Genomic DNA, 16,598 nt, shown 5'->3' with positions numbered 1-16,598 from the left:
GGACTTTGGTTCAACTCTCCAATTTGGGATTAAGTTAGCATTATCTCCTTTTTGTTTTACAACAAGGTTATACAAGATCAACAGTGCCCTGTACGATCAACAGTGCCCTGTACGATCATTTCATTTGCAACGTAAGATCATATGTTCTTTATCATATACCCGGCTCAAACGTCTTAAAGCTACTATTGTACGAGTCATTTTGGAGATTCATATCAATGCATTTTTGTTTTGCCAAAAGAATACAAAATTAGTAGATTATTCAATTCATCTAATAGAGAATATATATTAAATAGAAAATTTTTAACATCAATGTGAGTTTCAACTCAGAAAACAGAAGAATTACATACAACCTGAACCTATTAATAACACTAATGTACCAGTCCTATACTTGAACCTGAAATCAATGGCTCACAATTTCCATCCCCCCACAATACTAGGAAAAGGGTTTGACCATAGTTGACTTGACAAAATGATTATTGTTCTGGATTTGACCATTACCAAAAATAATGTCCTCATATAGCAAAAAGCATAAAAACATTGGTACCTGAAATATGTACCAAAGAAATACCCTGTGTTTCTCTGATCACAAAAAGAACGAGCCTCGGGTCAATGAAATTGTGTGACGAAGATGAAATATAACATGATTTTGTACCGTATTTTAGGTATTATAAGCTTTTCAGGCTGCCTTATGGTTTAGGAGGGGAATTCCCAGCCAGCCAACCCCAGACACCTCCTGAACTCTCTTTCTGTTTTGCATAAGCTTCTTCAGAAGCAGCCTTTTGTCTTTGAAGAATTTCAAGTTCTTTCTGCAACGAATCCATCGTTTGCAGTTTTTGTCGTAGCTCTGCAACATCTACCTGTTGATTCAAGCATCAATGATGAAGTGTAAATGCTTTTCCTTTTCTTTTTGTTGGAAAAACATAAGATATTTAAGATCACTTCCATTTGGGAAATCACATATACATCAAAATTTCTTTTTTGGAAAATTTTCAAGCTAAAATTACTCATTTGCATGTTGTCATGCAGTTGATAATACTTATTTTTCACTAATGAAGAGTAATTTAGGCATCTCAATAACATTCAAACACTTGCAGAACTACTTGATCAAATGTGGCAATCTTTATGGGAATTAATAGGAGACTAAGGACCTTAGAAAGCACATTTTATACTTAAGAATTCAGCAGCATTAACACAATAAAAACTAGTTACCTCTAGTTTAAAACATCTAGACTGCTCTTCAGCAAGTTGACCGCGTACGGATTGGAGTTCCTGCATGATGTATGTTACACAAAGTTGATTCTATTGGGAATATAAAAATATTCGAGTCTAATCAAGATACAGCCTAACCCAACTAGTTTAGGACAAAATGCTTTCTGAAGTAAAATATACTTCCTGATGATCCTTTTCTACATTTTTCCGGTAATAATTAAGTTAGAGTCCACATTTGAAGTCAAATCTATAACAAATTATCCATTAAATTCAATATACTTAATTCTGTAGTTGAAGTGTATGCTGAAACCTTTCCATATCTACGAATGAGTGAATGGCATATTGAAAATGTACGAGTGGTTACCTTATATACGTCCGCATTCCTCGATTCAGCTTCTAACAGCTCTTGCTTTAGGTGAAGCGACTCAGACTTCTCTTTGCTGAGAGATGATTCTAGTTCTTCCCTTTCGGCCTTTAGAGCCATGATAGACTGCTCACTCACCTCGTCGACTTTGACTGTCTGCATAAACAAACATACTAACTTTAAAAATAAACCAACACATTATTCCGAAGTCAACTATCATTGTGATGACTGATGGTTAATAGAGCTGTTATGTAACTCAAGTGTTTGCCCATTTCAATAATTTTTATTTTCTTGTCTATATTTATCACAAATGATGCTTACAAGTATGCTTACGTTTTTTGGTTGGCTATGTGTGTGTATTCTTTTGAAAATAAAAATTTGCAAAAAATAGAAAGGATTTCTAAACATACACAAGTCAACACAGATATAACAGTAAATAATTGGTGTCACAACCATTACCTGTGGCTCGTTATTGTCCATCCTGATTTCCCTTATTTTTCCATCTTGACCTGCACCATAATCTAACTCTACATCTCTAGTGCCATTTGCAGCATGCTGTGCACCAGAGATGCTATCAAGTGCTGGAGTCCCCATGGTTGTCGACGGCAAGCTTGATTTATGGCTGGGCTTAAGTAGATGGACCTAATGCAGTGAGCAAAACCATATTAACAAAGGAATATTTTGGAATTCCTTATTTTCATATTCCAAAGAGAGAGAGGTACAACAGCTATTTATACAAATCAAGAAAGGAATACTACTAGGAAACATATTAAATCAGAAATGTACAGAAGCTATATACAAGGCAGATAAGGCAGAGATTATCCTAATCTTGTAAATAAATTAATGATAATTAACCCCTTTTTCTCAAAGATTTTGAATATCTCTACACAAATGGATCAAGGAAAGGACGGTTTGGTTCCCACCTCATTGCTGTATCGTCCATTGTATCCTCCAAAAGATACGAGAATGTCTTCGCCATTGTAGGAGCTCAAGACCAAACTCAAGCCCTGCAAATAAGGAATTGGAGGAAGTTAAGGGATATATCCAGGAAAAGGGTTGCTAGATAAGTATTGGCCATTATGTTGTTAATGCAAGGGGGCTTTCATGTCATCTTCTTCCAACTGCAACCAAGCTCACCATGAATATATGTTACTATAATCAAGAAAGAGAATCCTTACAAGATTTAGCCATTAATAATTGAACCTATATCAACTGCATTTAGCTTTTGGTAAGAATATGACAAATCCTATCTGATGGTCTACTATTAGTAGGGAACTCCATGGAAATATTAATTGAAGCTCAATCCAAACAACTAATGTATAATGTTGCGGTTTTGCCCTGAAATTGCACGTTTTACATCTTATGGAAGCGTAAGGAAGAGTACATTATCTTATACCAAAGTACCTCGCTGGCAAGAGGAACACGTCCTTGAACAGTTGTTACGACTGACCAAGCAAGTGTAGACATGTTGAGGACAACAGTTTCTGAAACACCTGTGGAAAACAAAATAAGTAATTAACACCAAAATTGGTAACAGTAATGAGGTATGAACCAGGATAGCTAATAAAAGGAATTGATGATTCAAACTCAAAGCCAAAAAGAACTCCACAAGGTACCACTAATCTGAAACTGAAATCTAATTGTCAAGTTCTCAGATACATACCACTCTTGTTATCACCACCACCAGCAATGAACCAATTTCCTCCAATTGTTACCCCAGCATGACCAGCTCGTGGACTCGGTATCTCTCCTTGTTGAGTTGGTCTTGACCATTCCATCTACATAATTTGATTATCCATGTAAGAAAATTCCAGTTGCACAAAGGGCACTAATGCCATATATGATTGTGTTATCTCACAGTTTGCATATCAAGGACATGAAGATCATTAAAACAAGTTGAATGTGTGCCCCCGCCAAAGATAAGAAGGTAACGATCTGCATGTACTGCAGCAGCATGGTCAGACCTTGGAGATGGTGACACACCTCTGCAGAAAGAGAAAAATAATGAATTAAGTTACAAGTATAACATATAGGCTTATTTAAATCAATTCATCCCCAAGGAATAAACAGACAACAAAACAAGAGAAAAGATATCGGTGCATGAAATCACCTTCCAAATGAGAGCCTATTTACTACGGGGAGAAGCAAAAACAAAACATAGTGAGATCGGAGTTCATTAATAGTAAAAAACATTCACATATTTGAGAGATAAATTGTTATTATCCAACTGCATTGAAATTAGCAGAAGCTGAACTCCCTTTAAGAAGTGGTTGCACAACAAATTATGGTGGCCAGATGCCAATTGGTGTGGTCACTTAACAATAACTCCTAAAATCAAATCATTTGAATTGCAAAAGAATAATAAAATACAGGCATAAACGAGTCGAAGAAGATCTTACAGTGTATCAATTTCATCCCAAGTCATAGTCTCTAAGTCTAAAATGTGCAGGTCATTCAAGAGAGTTCTACTTGCATCTTGTCCACCAAATATGACTAGGCTGGTCCCCACAACTGTCACTGATTGACCTCCACGTGAGACCTGCATAAACATGGTGAAATGAACATGTTATTAAGGAAAGATAACTTAATAACTTGTTCATGTTATTTAAATACATATTTGGCAGCCAAATTTAGATTCTTTTGCAGGAGTTACAAATGAGAAAGTAAATAACACCAAAACTAAAAAGTTGAGGATAACGGTGTATACCGGTGGCTTTCCATAGGTCTTCATGGTCGACCAGGTATATGTTTGCAGATCAAATGCCTTTACTGTCAAAGAGAAAAGTAACAGTTGTATATTTACATCAACACATTTCGAAGCTGAAAACTATATTTTCATTAAAAGAAAAAAGGGTGATAGAGCTCTGAGATCTGAAGGTTTGATAATATTTACTGCTTACAAAGAAGTACAAATTACAAATTTCATTTGTTTGTAAATGTGAATAGTACATTCTTGAGTTACCAATATAAGCCAGTAAACCATTTTAACAATTTTCTATTATTAAATTTCTGGTAATGAATCACATAGCTGAGCAAAGGTAGGGTGGAATACAAGTAACAACGTAGAATTCTTGTAACACCATAATAAAATTTTAGATGTTTCAATTGGCAAAGACCAACTGTGTCATTATAATTCAGAGTGGGAAAGGGGAAGTTTATTGCTTGTTTCTTTTTGCAGTTCTTTAGCAATTTTTATGTTTCCTGGAATGATTGTTTGTGGGCGTTCTCCATCTTTTACTTCACCAATGATAACAAGCTAATATCCAGCTAGTTGACTTCGTGAGGGGTTCCATTATCTTTAAGGCATCTTGAAGAAGTTGAAACAAACCTTGGATGAGTTCAGAGGGATCTTTTGTATGTCCTGCAATTGCTATAAGCTTATTCCCTTCCCATGCTATCTACAGACCAAACAATTTCACAACCATGTTGTATTAGAGAACAAAATAATCCAAATTTGCATCCAACAGGATTGATCATATGAGGATTGCAGACTTCTCCTCGATCAACTCTTTGCAAGAAAAATATTACAGTACTGACCAAAGAATGCCCAGCACAAGGAGCAACTTTTAGTGGAGCCTCAGAATTTGTCTTTGCTTCAATCTTGGACCATTCCCACCTTTGCAAATCAAGTGCCTGCAACAAACCCACTCTGTGAGAGCTCAACACAAAATTATTTGTAAACATTAGTAAATCTAATTATGCATATCAAAAGCAAAAAAGAGGTATGTCAATAATTTGTGACAGGTGCTTTAATACGGAAGTACATGATAGATTCTCAACTGACAGAATATGGAAATGCTCTCAGTCTGAAACTCTGTGTGTGTATATATATATATATATATATATATATATATAGATATATATATATATATATATATATGGGAGACCCTAACATTGAAATGTAAACAAACCTAACTAGGTATCTATGTGGGAGTTCAGGGAACACAATCATATGATATCATTTGATGAGTAGGGGATCTCAGCCTGCTTATAAAATTATACTACGTACTGTCGGATCAATTTTACAACAGTCTCAAACATGTGGGATGTATCAGCCCTTCCATGTAGCACCATCTTTAGACGGGCTAATGCAAATCAAAATACTATAAAGTTTACATGTCAAGTTTTCTATGTACGAAGATATTAAGATATACCCTGAAACTGTTTATACATGCATACAGCATTATAGTATGACTTGAAAGCATTCATGTAGTCAAATACAAATAGTATGAAATTTGCTTGTACATATATCTAACCACGACTACCACTTGAGTGCCTTGTATTTGCAGATAGAAGTGTGATGAATTTTAGCCAATCATCTCCTTATCTATTCAAACACATGCATACATGCATTTGAATAATTTATCTTTGAACATATAGAAATATGAAGAAAAAAAAACATAAAAGGAACACGATTTTACAATGTGGGTGACTGTTTTGCCTGCACAATGCATGCAGTCCCATACCTGGAGATCACTTAGGTAACGTCCATTATGATTTCCACCAAATATGTACATCCTATTGTCAACGATGGCTGCTGCATGCTGCCCATTTCAAAACTACTCTCAGAAAAAGGGTAAAGAAGAAAATAACTTCAGAAATAAGTCAGAATATATTAATACCTCATATCGGGGCTTTGGACAGGGACCAGAGACAGAAGGGGCAACCCATTGGTCAAAGACATCAACAATTCCAAGTCCTTCCACCACTATAGCTTTGTCCTGAGTTTCCACAGAGGTCCCATTTTCAGTGGGAATAGTTTGTGTCTCAGGCAGAGCGACTTCATTCTTATTGAGTAGCTCTGCCTTTGAAGTATGCTGTAGACACATAAAATGCAAGAAATTTGGTTTAGTGAATCTAAAGGTTAAGAGTCACATTCAGGATAGGACACATACAACCAAGGTACAGTAATACTTTGTAGTCTATAGAAGCTGTAGGGCTTAAGTGTTTCAACTAAACTCTACTCCTCTCTTACTTCCACTGATCTGAGGGATGGATTGCAAGTAATTTTGGAAAGGAGCTACCGTGTACAGAACACAAAAAATTAAATGTAGGTGCAGAACTAATTCTATTACGAAGAGCACATATTGATGACACATATTCCAGGTCATGGGAGGAAAGGAATGAAGATAAATGGCTCAAAAGGTCTGGAAACAGTTGCTGGATACCTCACTAATGATTTATGCTTCCTAAGTAAAAGAAACGACAGCTTCTCATTGGCTAAGAATATCATCTGGCGTTGTAACTTTATTGGCTCTAAACATGCAAAAAGTAACCAGGAAAGAAAACAAATGATAACAGTACAGAGATGCTGAAAATGCCTCAACATTCACCACTTGCCCTTGCACGACCATGCCAAAACATGCCTAAGAGGCTGCATGGCCGTGCCAAAGTTTGTGGATGATTCTGCACAACCGTGTTTTGAAGGAGGTTTCCTGCACAACCGTGCTGTATCAACAGCGAGGAACCGGGCGACATCGTGTGCAACTTCCAAGTCGCTCATGATGTTGCATATAAGCAGTGATGGGATTTACTGTTTTCATAGGCCTTGTAATGGATTATACTATACAACATTTACTCCCATACCTATCAGTACTCTTCTCCTCATGTAAGAGCATTGATTGATCACATCAAACTTGTACCAACATCATTATTTGGTGGGTTCTCTTGGCACCTCCGTCTGGTTTTTCAGATTTTGGGTTTTCCACATAAATGACAGTGTTCCCTTGTCTCTCTCTCTTCACTGTAAGGTTATGTGTTTGTTGATTTGCCATATATTATTGCTTGTAGACTATAAGCTTGCTTAGAATACATTCATATTCTGCTTATTTGTTCAAATCTATGTTTTGTGAGCTCTAGCTGATACCGGGACTAGATTGGCTATTTAGTTGCATTGGAAGCTTTGTTGTGACTCACGTATATGATCACTAGTATACTTGATTCCAAGACATGAGACATGACTTTGGCTAAAGGACACTAGTCCCATTATACCAACTTCTGATCAAATGGCTTGGAGGAGGTAGGTGATGTCTGAACAAAACTGAAGGTCAAAATTATAACTTTAAAACACACACATACTTCAACCAAGAGGTAGTGATGGTAACTAGAGTGGATGAGTTGGTATCCTAAAAGCATACCAGAAATGCCAGAATAAGTTTGTATTCCGTCATTAAAATTCATATGAATCCATGAAGAATTATGTAAAGTGGTAAGCAATTAGAAAAAAAGTAAACAGAACGTGTATTATTCCAACTACTAGCTCAAAAAAAATTAGATGACAGCCTAGAAGAGCTTATATTGGCAAACATATTTAAAGAAGGAACAACTGAAGACTAAAAGCACAGTACTGATTCAGCAGGATAGATTGGAACACTTTTCTCAACAAAAAAGTAGGAACTCCACCGAGGAGGATGGGGAGAGGAAAGAAGAACAAAGCTTGCCACATGTCATCTCATATAGATAAGAACACGATTAATTGATAGAAACATCAGCACTTAACCTTGAATCATGTGAACAGTCAGAAATTTGTACAGAAAACTACAAAGTAAATATATTCCAAATGAAGATTGAGCAAAGGAGCTCAAACTCAGTTCTCTTAAGGCTAGGCATATGAGTATCTGGAACTTCCACTGAAGAGACCCAATAACAAGCCAAGCAGAAGCTATTCTATATTTCTATTTACCTCTTGATGGTGCATATGTATTTGCTTATCCATAGATGCACTCAACATAGCATTTCCTTTTGTGTGAAATATCCTGTTTACTCCAGAAATCGCATTAGGGTCTTTGATTGCTTCTGTGGTTTTCGTTTCAGTCATTAATTGTAACAAGAAATTTGATATTGTCTGGTTTCAACTACACACCAGCCCCACATATTCATCAACAGATAATGTCCCCTCTCAAGACCATGAATTGCCATTGTAAGATAGACTGTTCCCAGGGAAATGCACAACATAATTTTGAAGGCATCATATCCCTGAACTAAGTCAAAAGGGATCATTTCAACGTACACTGTGGACTATTTCACTAGTATGCCAAGAATCTGCTCCTGAGTTCTGAGAATATCATTTCACCCACGTATAGAAATAAGAGTCAGGCCAACTCGCAGACAAATATGAAGATAAGGAAAACATACAACCAGTGGATATATCTTCTACCAAGGAAAAAAAATATACTAACGATAAACGAGGGTCAAGAAAACAAAAGCTTTTTGTGCTCACATTCATTTCCACATCCACAACAGGCTCAGAAATAAAGTTGGATGCCCTTGAATACCATCCTGGATCTTCTTCCTACTCGAGAATAAATATAATTGTGTAAGGCATATTGATCAAAATTCTGGAGTACCAACTATATTGTTATTACAGACACATACCTCCAAAATTTTAACAAAAAGGCGCATTGCTTCAGTGGAAGCCATGTTTCCCAGACCATTCCAACTGCAATAAGAGAAAAACTTTATAACCCAAGTTAACTAATTAGTACATATAAAGTTCTCTACTAACTATTTAGGAGGATACTTGAGCATTCTCGAACCAACATGCAAAAGAATCGGCAAAAGGTAAAATTATGATACTTCCTCCTAGGTGGCCCAAGGATCATATCGTTGGTTTCAGTCAGTCACTGCTGTAAGTGGAAAGCTTTTGACTAGGTACAAGAAATGGACTTGATTTAAGGAAAGAATAGAAATAACTGATACATCATGTCTAGCAAACAGGAACTAAAACGGAACAACAAGCACCAGAGATTTAACCCTAAAGTTCGTATCAGTGAACTTGATCACGAAGAGCAATGGAAGAGTAAGAGAACTCAATTCCTAATGTTTGGTTCTGATTCAGCACTCAATTCACAAAGTTTAGGTGAGCATTGTTAAGTTCACAAGATTATGTAGTAGTTCAGTTTCTACATCCAATCAGTTCCCCTCAACTGCAGTCTGCAGAGCAGATATGGTTTCTCTGACCCAAGTCTATTATTATAAGGTCTTGCTTCATCTGTCTCAACACAACATAAAAAATTTCAGAAAAAATAGCATAGCTTGCAAATCACAGATAACTTAAATAAATTTTCATTTATAACAAAATTATTCATTTATTTGGCTTCTAACATGTTCTGTCTGAGCTCGCTTCTTATAAATTAGCTATCCTCCTATCATTTTCAAGCTGTTCATGTTTTCTGAAATCATAAAATATCTTTCACTTTTCTACCTCTAACTTTAGGGTCAAAAGCTTCTTGTATAACTACTAGTAATTGATACTTGGCTCACTATTTGAAGAGTATGAATGTGAACTAGCTGGAGTACAGTTGGTGCTATTTTCTACTCCCTCCCTTCCATAATGAGACTCCACTTTAGACATTTACTATAGAAAACCTAGTACTTTCCAACTTTAGATGGTGTATAAAATCCTTTACATTACACCAAATTTTTTCTATTGGTAGTGAATATTGTATACATTAATGGGGCTTCACCAAAACAGCCGTTTTAGCCTTTGGGGGTAGAGGTCAAAACTTTGTACATCCCACCCTTCCCAGACCTTTTGACAGCGATATGTTGGGTTTGTATGGTTTCGTTTGGTTTATTAATGTATATGTAGGTACACATTTTCCTCAAATAGTTAACCAAGCCAAAGCAACATGAAGTTGAAATGTGGTACTTCAATGCCTAAAGTCAAAAGTTGACTCTAATTCTCAGGCACTTTGGGCGTATTACTTTATTTTGGGCACACAAAATCTGGAAGGCGAGTATGATATTCTTATATCAACATAAATGCTTTATCAAGAAAGAAACCAGGTAAAGACTTAGGAAGTCATGACTATCTAATTGAGTGAACCAAATTTCTCATTCCAAGTAGCTTGGAAGGTGCTTTGCAATTATGATCACACACTTGCATCTTTTCGTTTCTTGTAGGTGTAAGTGATACGTATTACACCAGAAATAAAGAATTATTTTGTTATAAAAACGAAAATATGGTGAGAGCTAGAAATAAACTTTAAGGCACTCCGACCCACAAAATGAAGGTTCAAAAATGATATTTTTGTTCTAAGAACAGAAGAATAGACATAACAAGAAGAACCTTGATTCCCAGGTGCATAAGATGACAAAATAATAAGAGCACGGACAGGCTAAGCATCACTAAACAAGGAAATCCCTAATAAGCCCTCCAATTGTTATCATACATAAAAATTTCGGATAACAGAATCATATGACAATCCAGGGCTTTACCCAGAAGCATCAAGCGTCTATCAATTCATGTTTGGATGGTATGCAACTGCATTAGAAGCAGATTGACACACTCATGCTACTTTCATTGTTACAAGAAAAAATCAAATCAGATATGAATTAAGTAGCTTAAAAGCCGGACCTAGTCCATTTGCTTTGTTCCACCGGACTCCAACCTCTTGGTTTCGGAATATTACAAGGCCCAACACTTGCCTGTTTTCAACCAAAATCAACAACAAAATAACACCATCAGAAATTATTTTAAATTTGTGCAAACTTTAGTGACAGTACAATCTACATTTATAGTTAAACAAGTTTCAACTAGCTAAAAGTGACATTAAAATTGCACAGAAGATTGGCACAAGTCAGAACTACAATAATCACTAATAAATCTTTAACAGAAATAGTAATGATATAAATTTAGGTTACACAAATTCACCTTGCATAGCAACATCAAAACTGACAACATTTTAGCCAGATCCTTTCTACACTTCCGATATGAAAAGCAAATATTTGTCTCTCAAGTTTTCTTAAAAAGTTCGAAGTTGATATTGTAAATGTTGGATTGGAGTACAAATAAAAAGGCATAAACACAACCACTTACAAATAAAATAAATTATGAGACGGGCAATTAATTGTTTCAAACACTCTAACTTTTCTTGAAACGTTTGATGTTCATTTTTGGGATCGATAAACCACATAAGATGATATTGTAATGGTTTGGCACTTTAACTAAGTATGATATGATTTAGTTATTTTCCACCAAAAACAACTTCTGATGCCTAGGCTCACGTCATGCTTCAGTTTGATATCTAACACATAGGTAATATCTTTTTTTCGAAATTGCAGATGTTGCTGACTACAGAAACCCACAAAAAAATACTCGTATCAGAACTAAATATAACCCAAAAAACCAATAGTAAAGCACCCCACAAAGAGATCCCCTCTCTCTTTCTCTCACTAAAACCCTCGTATTATGACACCCAATGCTTGGTTTACTATTTAGTTATGTATTTTTGAATTTTGATATGGTAACATAATTAATATTTTTGTAATATCGTAAAGTTGATGAAAATTGTTGTTAGAAAATAATTTTATTTTTATCTTTTATAATATTAGCAAAGAATAAAATACAAGGAAATGGAAGCATGCCCACTCTCTACTTTTTTTCTCTCTAGCCTTTCTTTTACCCTATTGAGTATCGCACCCTTGTTTTAAACCATCTCCAACTGCCAACTTTCAAAACAGGCAGTCCAGGGAGTCCTCTTGCCATTCTCCCTTCCTTTCTTCTTCCTTGTCATCAACACCTTCAACTGCATTGTCCCCCCCCCCCCTTAACCTACTGTACTGCTTCCTTTTCCTTTTGTATCACCTCCAGTGGTCTGATCTGCCATCCTTCGTCATCTGGCTTCCCTCTGCCAGCTTCTACTGACCTCCTTTTTCCTCTGCCACGGCCCCTCAGATGGCAGCACCATCCCTCATACGCACGCCCATTTCTTCTACCTAGGCACCTCTAACACCTGACCATCTCTCAACTTCTCAACCTAGATATAAACTAGCCCTCTTCCCCTAGCCAGCTGTCCTCGGTTTTCTGGAGCCTCTGTCGGACCATCTTTCTTTGTGCTTCGCCTCAGATACAGCTATGCCATCCTCCTAAAGCTAGATTTACGATGGTTTTTAGCTTCTTGTAGTTTTTTTCTTTTTGACCTTTCGTTCTTTGGTGACTTTTAGTTTTATCAGTTTATCTTGTATTTCTTTTTTCTTTTTTTCTCATTTTTTCTTTTTCTGAGCCAAGCTAGAGTAGAGGGACGATGAAGGCATTTCTTCCCTCCTTTTCCAGTTTGCCTTTTTTATTTTTCTTGTTATTTTTCATTGCAGTACATATCTTTGTACACCACCTTGTATACTTGTCCTCTTTTAATGAAAATTTTGCCCTGTCTAAGCCAAAAGATAAAGAAAGATAATTGTTTTGCATGATGACAATCACCGATTATCTTTTAAATCTTTAAGTTTGAAAAATAAATAATGATCAAAAGATAATTATTTTGAAAAGATTGTCTTTTTAAGATTGTTAGAAATAGTTAATCAGAGTGATACAATCATTATAGATGGGCCATAATGATCAAAACACTAAAAAATATACACTTTATCACCACATTGGCCTGCAATCAATATATTGTATGCCATAATTTTCCATAATAATGTTGCATTTAGATAGATTAGCGTCTACCTCCTTAACTGATACAAAATTTTGAACATTTTGAGAAAAGAAGGGCAAGCTACATTGAATTTCATAAAAAAGCAAGGCAAATAAAACAAGGATGGGGTTAAATTTACATAGAGAGACAAAGGCATGGATGGATAGATCATATATGGATGTATTGCATTAGAACCAGTATCTCCCTTACCAGGGCCAAGCCGGAGGCTGTACCAATGTGAGATCTCGAACAAGGCCCCCAAATTTTTTGGGGCCCCCAAGCATTCTGGGGACCAATTTTATATATTTTAAATTTACCTAATTATGTATATTTTGACTTTTTAGCCCATGTTCTAGCTCAATCCATTCAGGCTTCTCCCATACCCATATATAATAGCCCATTTGACAATTATAAGGTTTTAGCGATCTAGCTCAAGTGCCCCAATCTTTTCCCTCTTCTACCAGATTTTTTTATTCGTCCAATTCCTGATTGACTGCAAATCTACAGTTCCTTCTTCATAGGTCTGTGATTTAAAGATTGAACTCTCTTGGTGTTCATCTTTGTTTTCCTTATGGCTAATATTATAATTGAAGCACCAAAGACCGCCTTGTTAAATAATCTTTCACTTTATTTTTCTTTATTTCTCACTTTCTTGTTCGGTGAGACCTTCAACTTCACCGACTAATTTCACCATGATACCGATCATCATGGTTTAAAGCACTATAGCCATGTGATAGAAAACATCAAAGTTAAGAGTTTATATAGAATTTGGCCCTAGAATCGAGTTAGTGTTTTTTGAGAACTTGAGGTAAATAACAGAGTTGTCAGTTGGTAAACTCTTATATGCTAATCTCAGATTAACGACTTATTAGAGAAAGTTGATTATGAAGAACTGATTGAAGATTTTGTTTCGAACAATGTTAGAAAAATTATTATATTTTAAGTGAATTCTGTTATTAGTTTCTTCTATTCTTTTCCCTGACGTTGGCCATCCTGGACTTGAACCAAAGACTCACCCTTGAAGTAAATCATCACGCCTAGGTGCAAGGCCTAATTGAAAAAAGAATCGAATTATTAATTGTGTATAAAGTCCCTTATGCCCGCGTCCAAATCACCCTCCCAGAGGAATATGTGCATCTAAAAGTTATTTCATACAGGTTTTTTATTTTAACTTGTAAGACTTTTAATATAACATATGGTGTGAACTTTTATATTTTATCTTGTTACAAGTGTAAAAAGGGCATTCAAAGAGATTGGAAACGGCCCTGTTCATTACGATTACTATCATTTCAGATTTGCCGAAGAGGAACAATGCAGTCCATAAAGCAAAACCAAATCAGCAATCGTTTATCCAAAAGCAATGAAGTTATCAATTCTATCAAACATATTACAAGCATTTATTTCCCACTAACCACAGTCTCAACACCCAGATCTAATGAAGTTCAAGACAAGTAATTTGACACTAGTACACTTGCTACTGAATCGACAGGAAGGAATTTACAAAAAAGTCAGCAGTGATGAATTGTGGAATAAAAGGAATGAGGATGGGTAAAAAAGAACACCTGTTGGTACAAGGCGTAGAGCAGAAGAGCAACATCGTTTGAAAATTTGGAGGTGACGCCTTTTGAAGACGAATTGGGAGATCCACCGAAGCCGGCGTAAGCGGAAGCTGCGTAAAATCTGTCAGGGTATGCGAGGCCAGAGCTTACCCTCGCCATCGCCATTTTTCTTGATTTGAAATGTATGAGATCAGATCAGATCAGATCGATGATGGTGAAGCAAATCGCAGAGGTTCTTAGATGCGTTACTGTATTACTTGGATTAATGTTAGCAGTAGTTAAGATTCGAAGTAAGATATGAGGTTTTGGGGGGTTACTGCTGCTGCTGAGGGAGTGCTGACAGATCAACCATACCGCATAAAAAGAGGGTTGTTTATTCCAACTATGTTATTGTTTTTGGTTTGTTTTAATAATCTTTTTAAATTATTTTTAAGATTGAGAAATTAGTATTTATATCTATACTAAATTATAAAATATTTAACAAAAATTCTTAAAAACCATTTTTTATACGTAAAGTAYTGTTTATTAATACATATTACTTAAAACTCAAGATTACAAGTAGATTGTGTATAAGTACAACTTATTAAAGCTTCATATCTGAATTTATATAACAAACTGCAGATAAACATAATCAAATACAGAATAAAYATCTTATTTTAAATATAAAAAATCTAAAATATAATTAGAATAATCATTGAATTATAACTGAATACTTAATTATTATCTTTATAAAATTTATAACACTAAACTAAAAATAAATTATTTCATTATTAAACTTAAATTAAATTATAATAAAAAAAATTAAAGAAATTACATAAAAAATGAGAACTTTTAAATAGTTGATTTGATATTAACATTGATATTTTTTTTAAATTTTTATGATATCTTCAAATTTATATTTTATTCAAAATAAAATCATTATTGTTTTCTTAACAAACACATAATCTATATCTATACTATATTATAAAGCATTTGACAAAAACTCTTAAAACTCATTTTTTTTATGATGAAGTATTGTTTATTGATGCATATTACTTGAATGGGTATTTGGGATTGCTTATTTAAAACAACTTATGTTTTTTTTGTAAAAGTGCTTATTAACTTATGTGTATCAAACCGGAGTTAAATAAAACAGGGTTAAAATTGTAAAGTGGTAATAAGCAGTTTTTCATAAGTCATGAAGGATTAACTTATCAAAAACAGTTTATTACCGGTTTAGCACCGGTATAAGCAGTTTTTTTCTTACTTATCCAAACACCAGAAAACAGCTTATCACCGGTGCCAGACTGAAATAAGTTAAAAAAAAAACAACTTTATAAGCAACCCAAACACCCCCGAAATTCAAGATTACAAGTGATTTTGCGTAAGTACAACTTATTAAAGCTTCATTTTTAAATTCGTATAACTAACTGCAGATAAACATAATCAAATACAGAATAAACATCTATTTTAAATATAGAAAATCCAAAATATGATTAAGATAATCATTGAGTTTCTAACCGAATGTTTAATTATTATTTTTAATAAAAATTATATTATTAAACAAAAAAAAATTACTTTGTTATTAGACCTAAATTAAATTATTAAAAAAATTGATTTAAAGAAGTTACATCCAAAAAAAACTATTAAATAGTTAGTTTAATACTAATATCGATTTTATTTTATTTTAAAAAATTATGCTATCTTCAAATTTATATTTCATTCAAAAATAAAAGCATTATCGTTTTCTCAAAAACACATAAAATCGTATTATATCGATACGGACAAATATAAAAACTAAACATTAAAATGAAGATTTATCTCGCTGCATTGCGCGGGTACCCTTATAGTAATATTTAAATATGGGGCAATAGCTCCCTCTTGCACAACTCCCTCGAATAGTCCAGATCTGACGACTTTATTATAAAGTAGAATTAGCAACTTATTGGTTTCCAGCAATACCTAGCCTCTCCACCTTATTCATTAGGGCGAAGAGGACTAACTAGCTGTCTGTCAATTGTAGCTAACAGATCTTGGTCACTACATCAGCTTATTGTTCGGAGTCAAGCGTTG

The 16,598-nt window shown here is 34.8% G+C and overlaps 1 protein-coding gene across 1 annotated transcript; it reads right to left on the bottom strand.

The window, feature by feature from the left end:
* Positions 1-263: 263 nt before the first annotated feature.
* LOC112500739 (acyl-CoA-binding domain-containing protein 4-like) lies at positions 264-14,849 on the bottom strand. The gene is made up of 18 exons (XM_025104309.1): positions 14,550-14,849; positions 10,932-11,002; positions 8,948-9,011; positions 8,793-8,864; positions 6,196-6,390; positions 6,040-6,117; positions 5,111-5,206; positions 4,902-4,971; positions 4,281-4,342; positions 3,973-4,112; positions 3,432-3,558; positions 3,237-3,351; positions 2,978-3,066; positions 2,497-2,580; positions 2,033-2,215; positions 1,574-1,729; positions 1,210-1,269; positions 264-857 (listed from the first exon to the last, which is right to left on the bottom strand). Exons 1-18 carry the CDS (start codon positions 14,709-14,711, stop codon positions 687-689), a joined length of 1,995 nt encoding a protein of 664 aa, XP_024960077.1. The 5' UTR covers positions 14,712-14,849; the 3' UTR covers positions 264-686.
* Positions 14,850-16,598: the final 1,749 nt, after the last annotated feature.

The sequence above is a fragment of the Cynara cardunculus genome, assembly GCF_001531365.2.
Source record: "Cynara cardunculus var. scolymus isolate 2C chromosome LG 17, CcrdV1, whole genome shotgun sequence".
NCBI classification, from domain to species: domain Eukaryota; kingdom Viridiplantae; phylum Streptophyta; class Magnoliopsida; order Asterales; family Asteraceae; genus Cynara; species Cynara cardunculus.
This window is presented reverse-complemented; position numbering and strand designations above follow the sequence as displayed.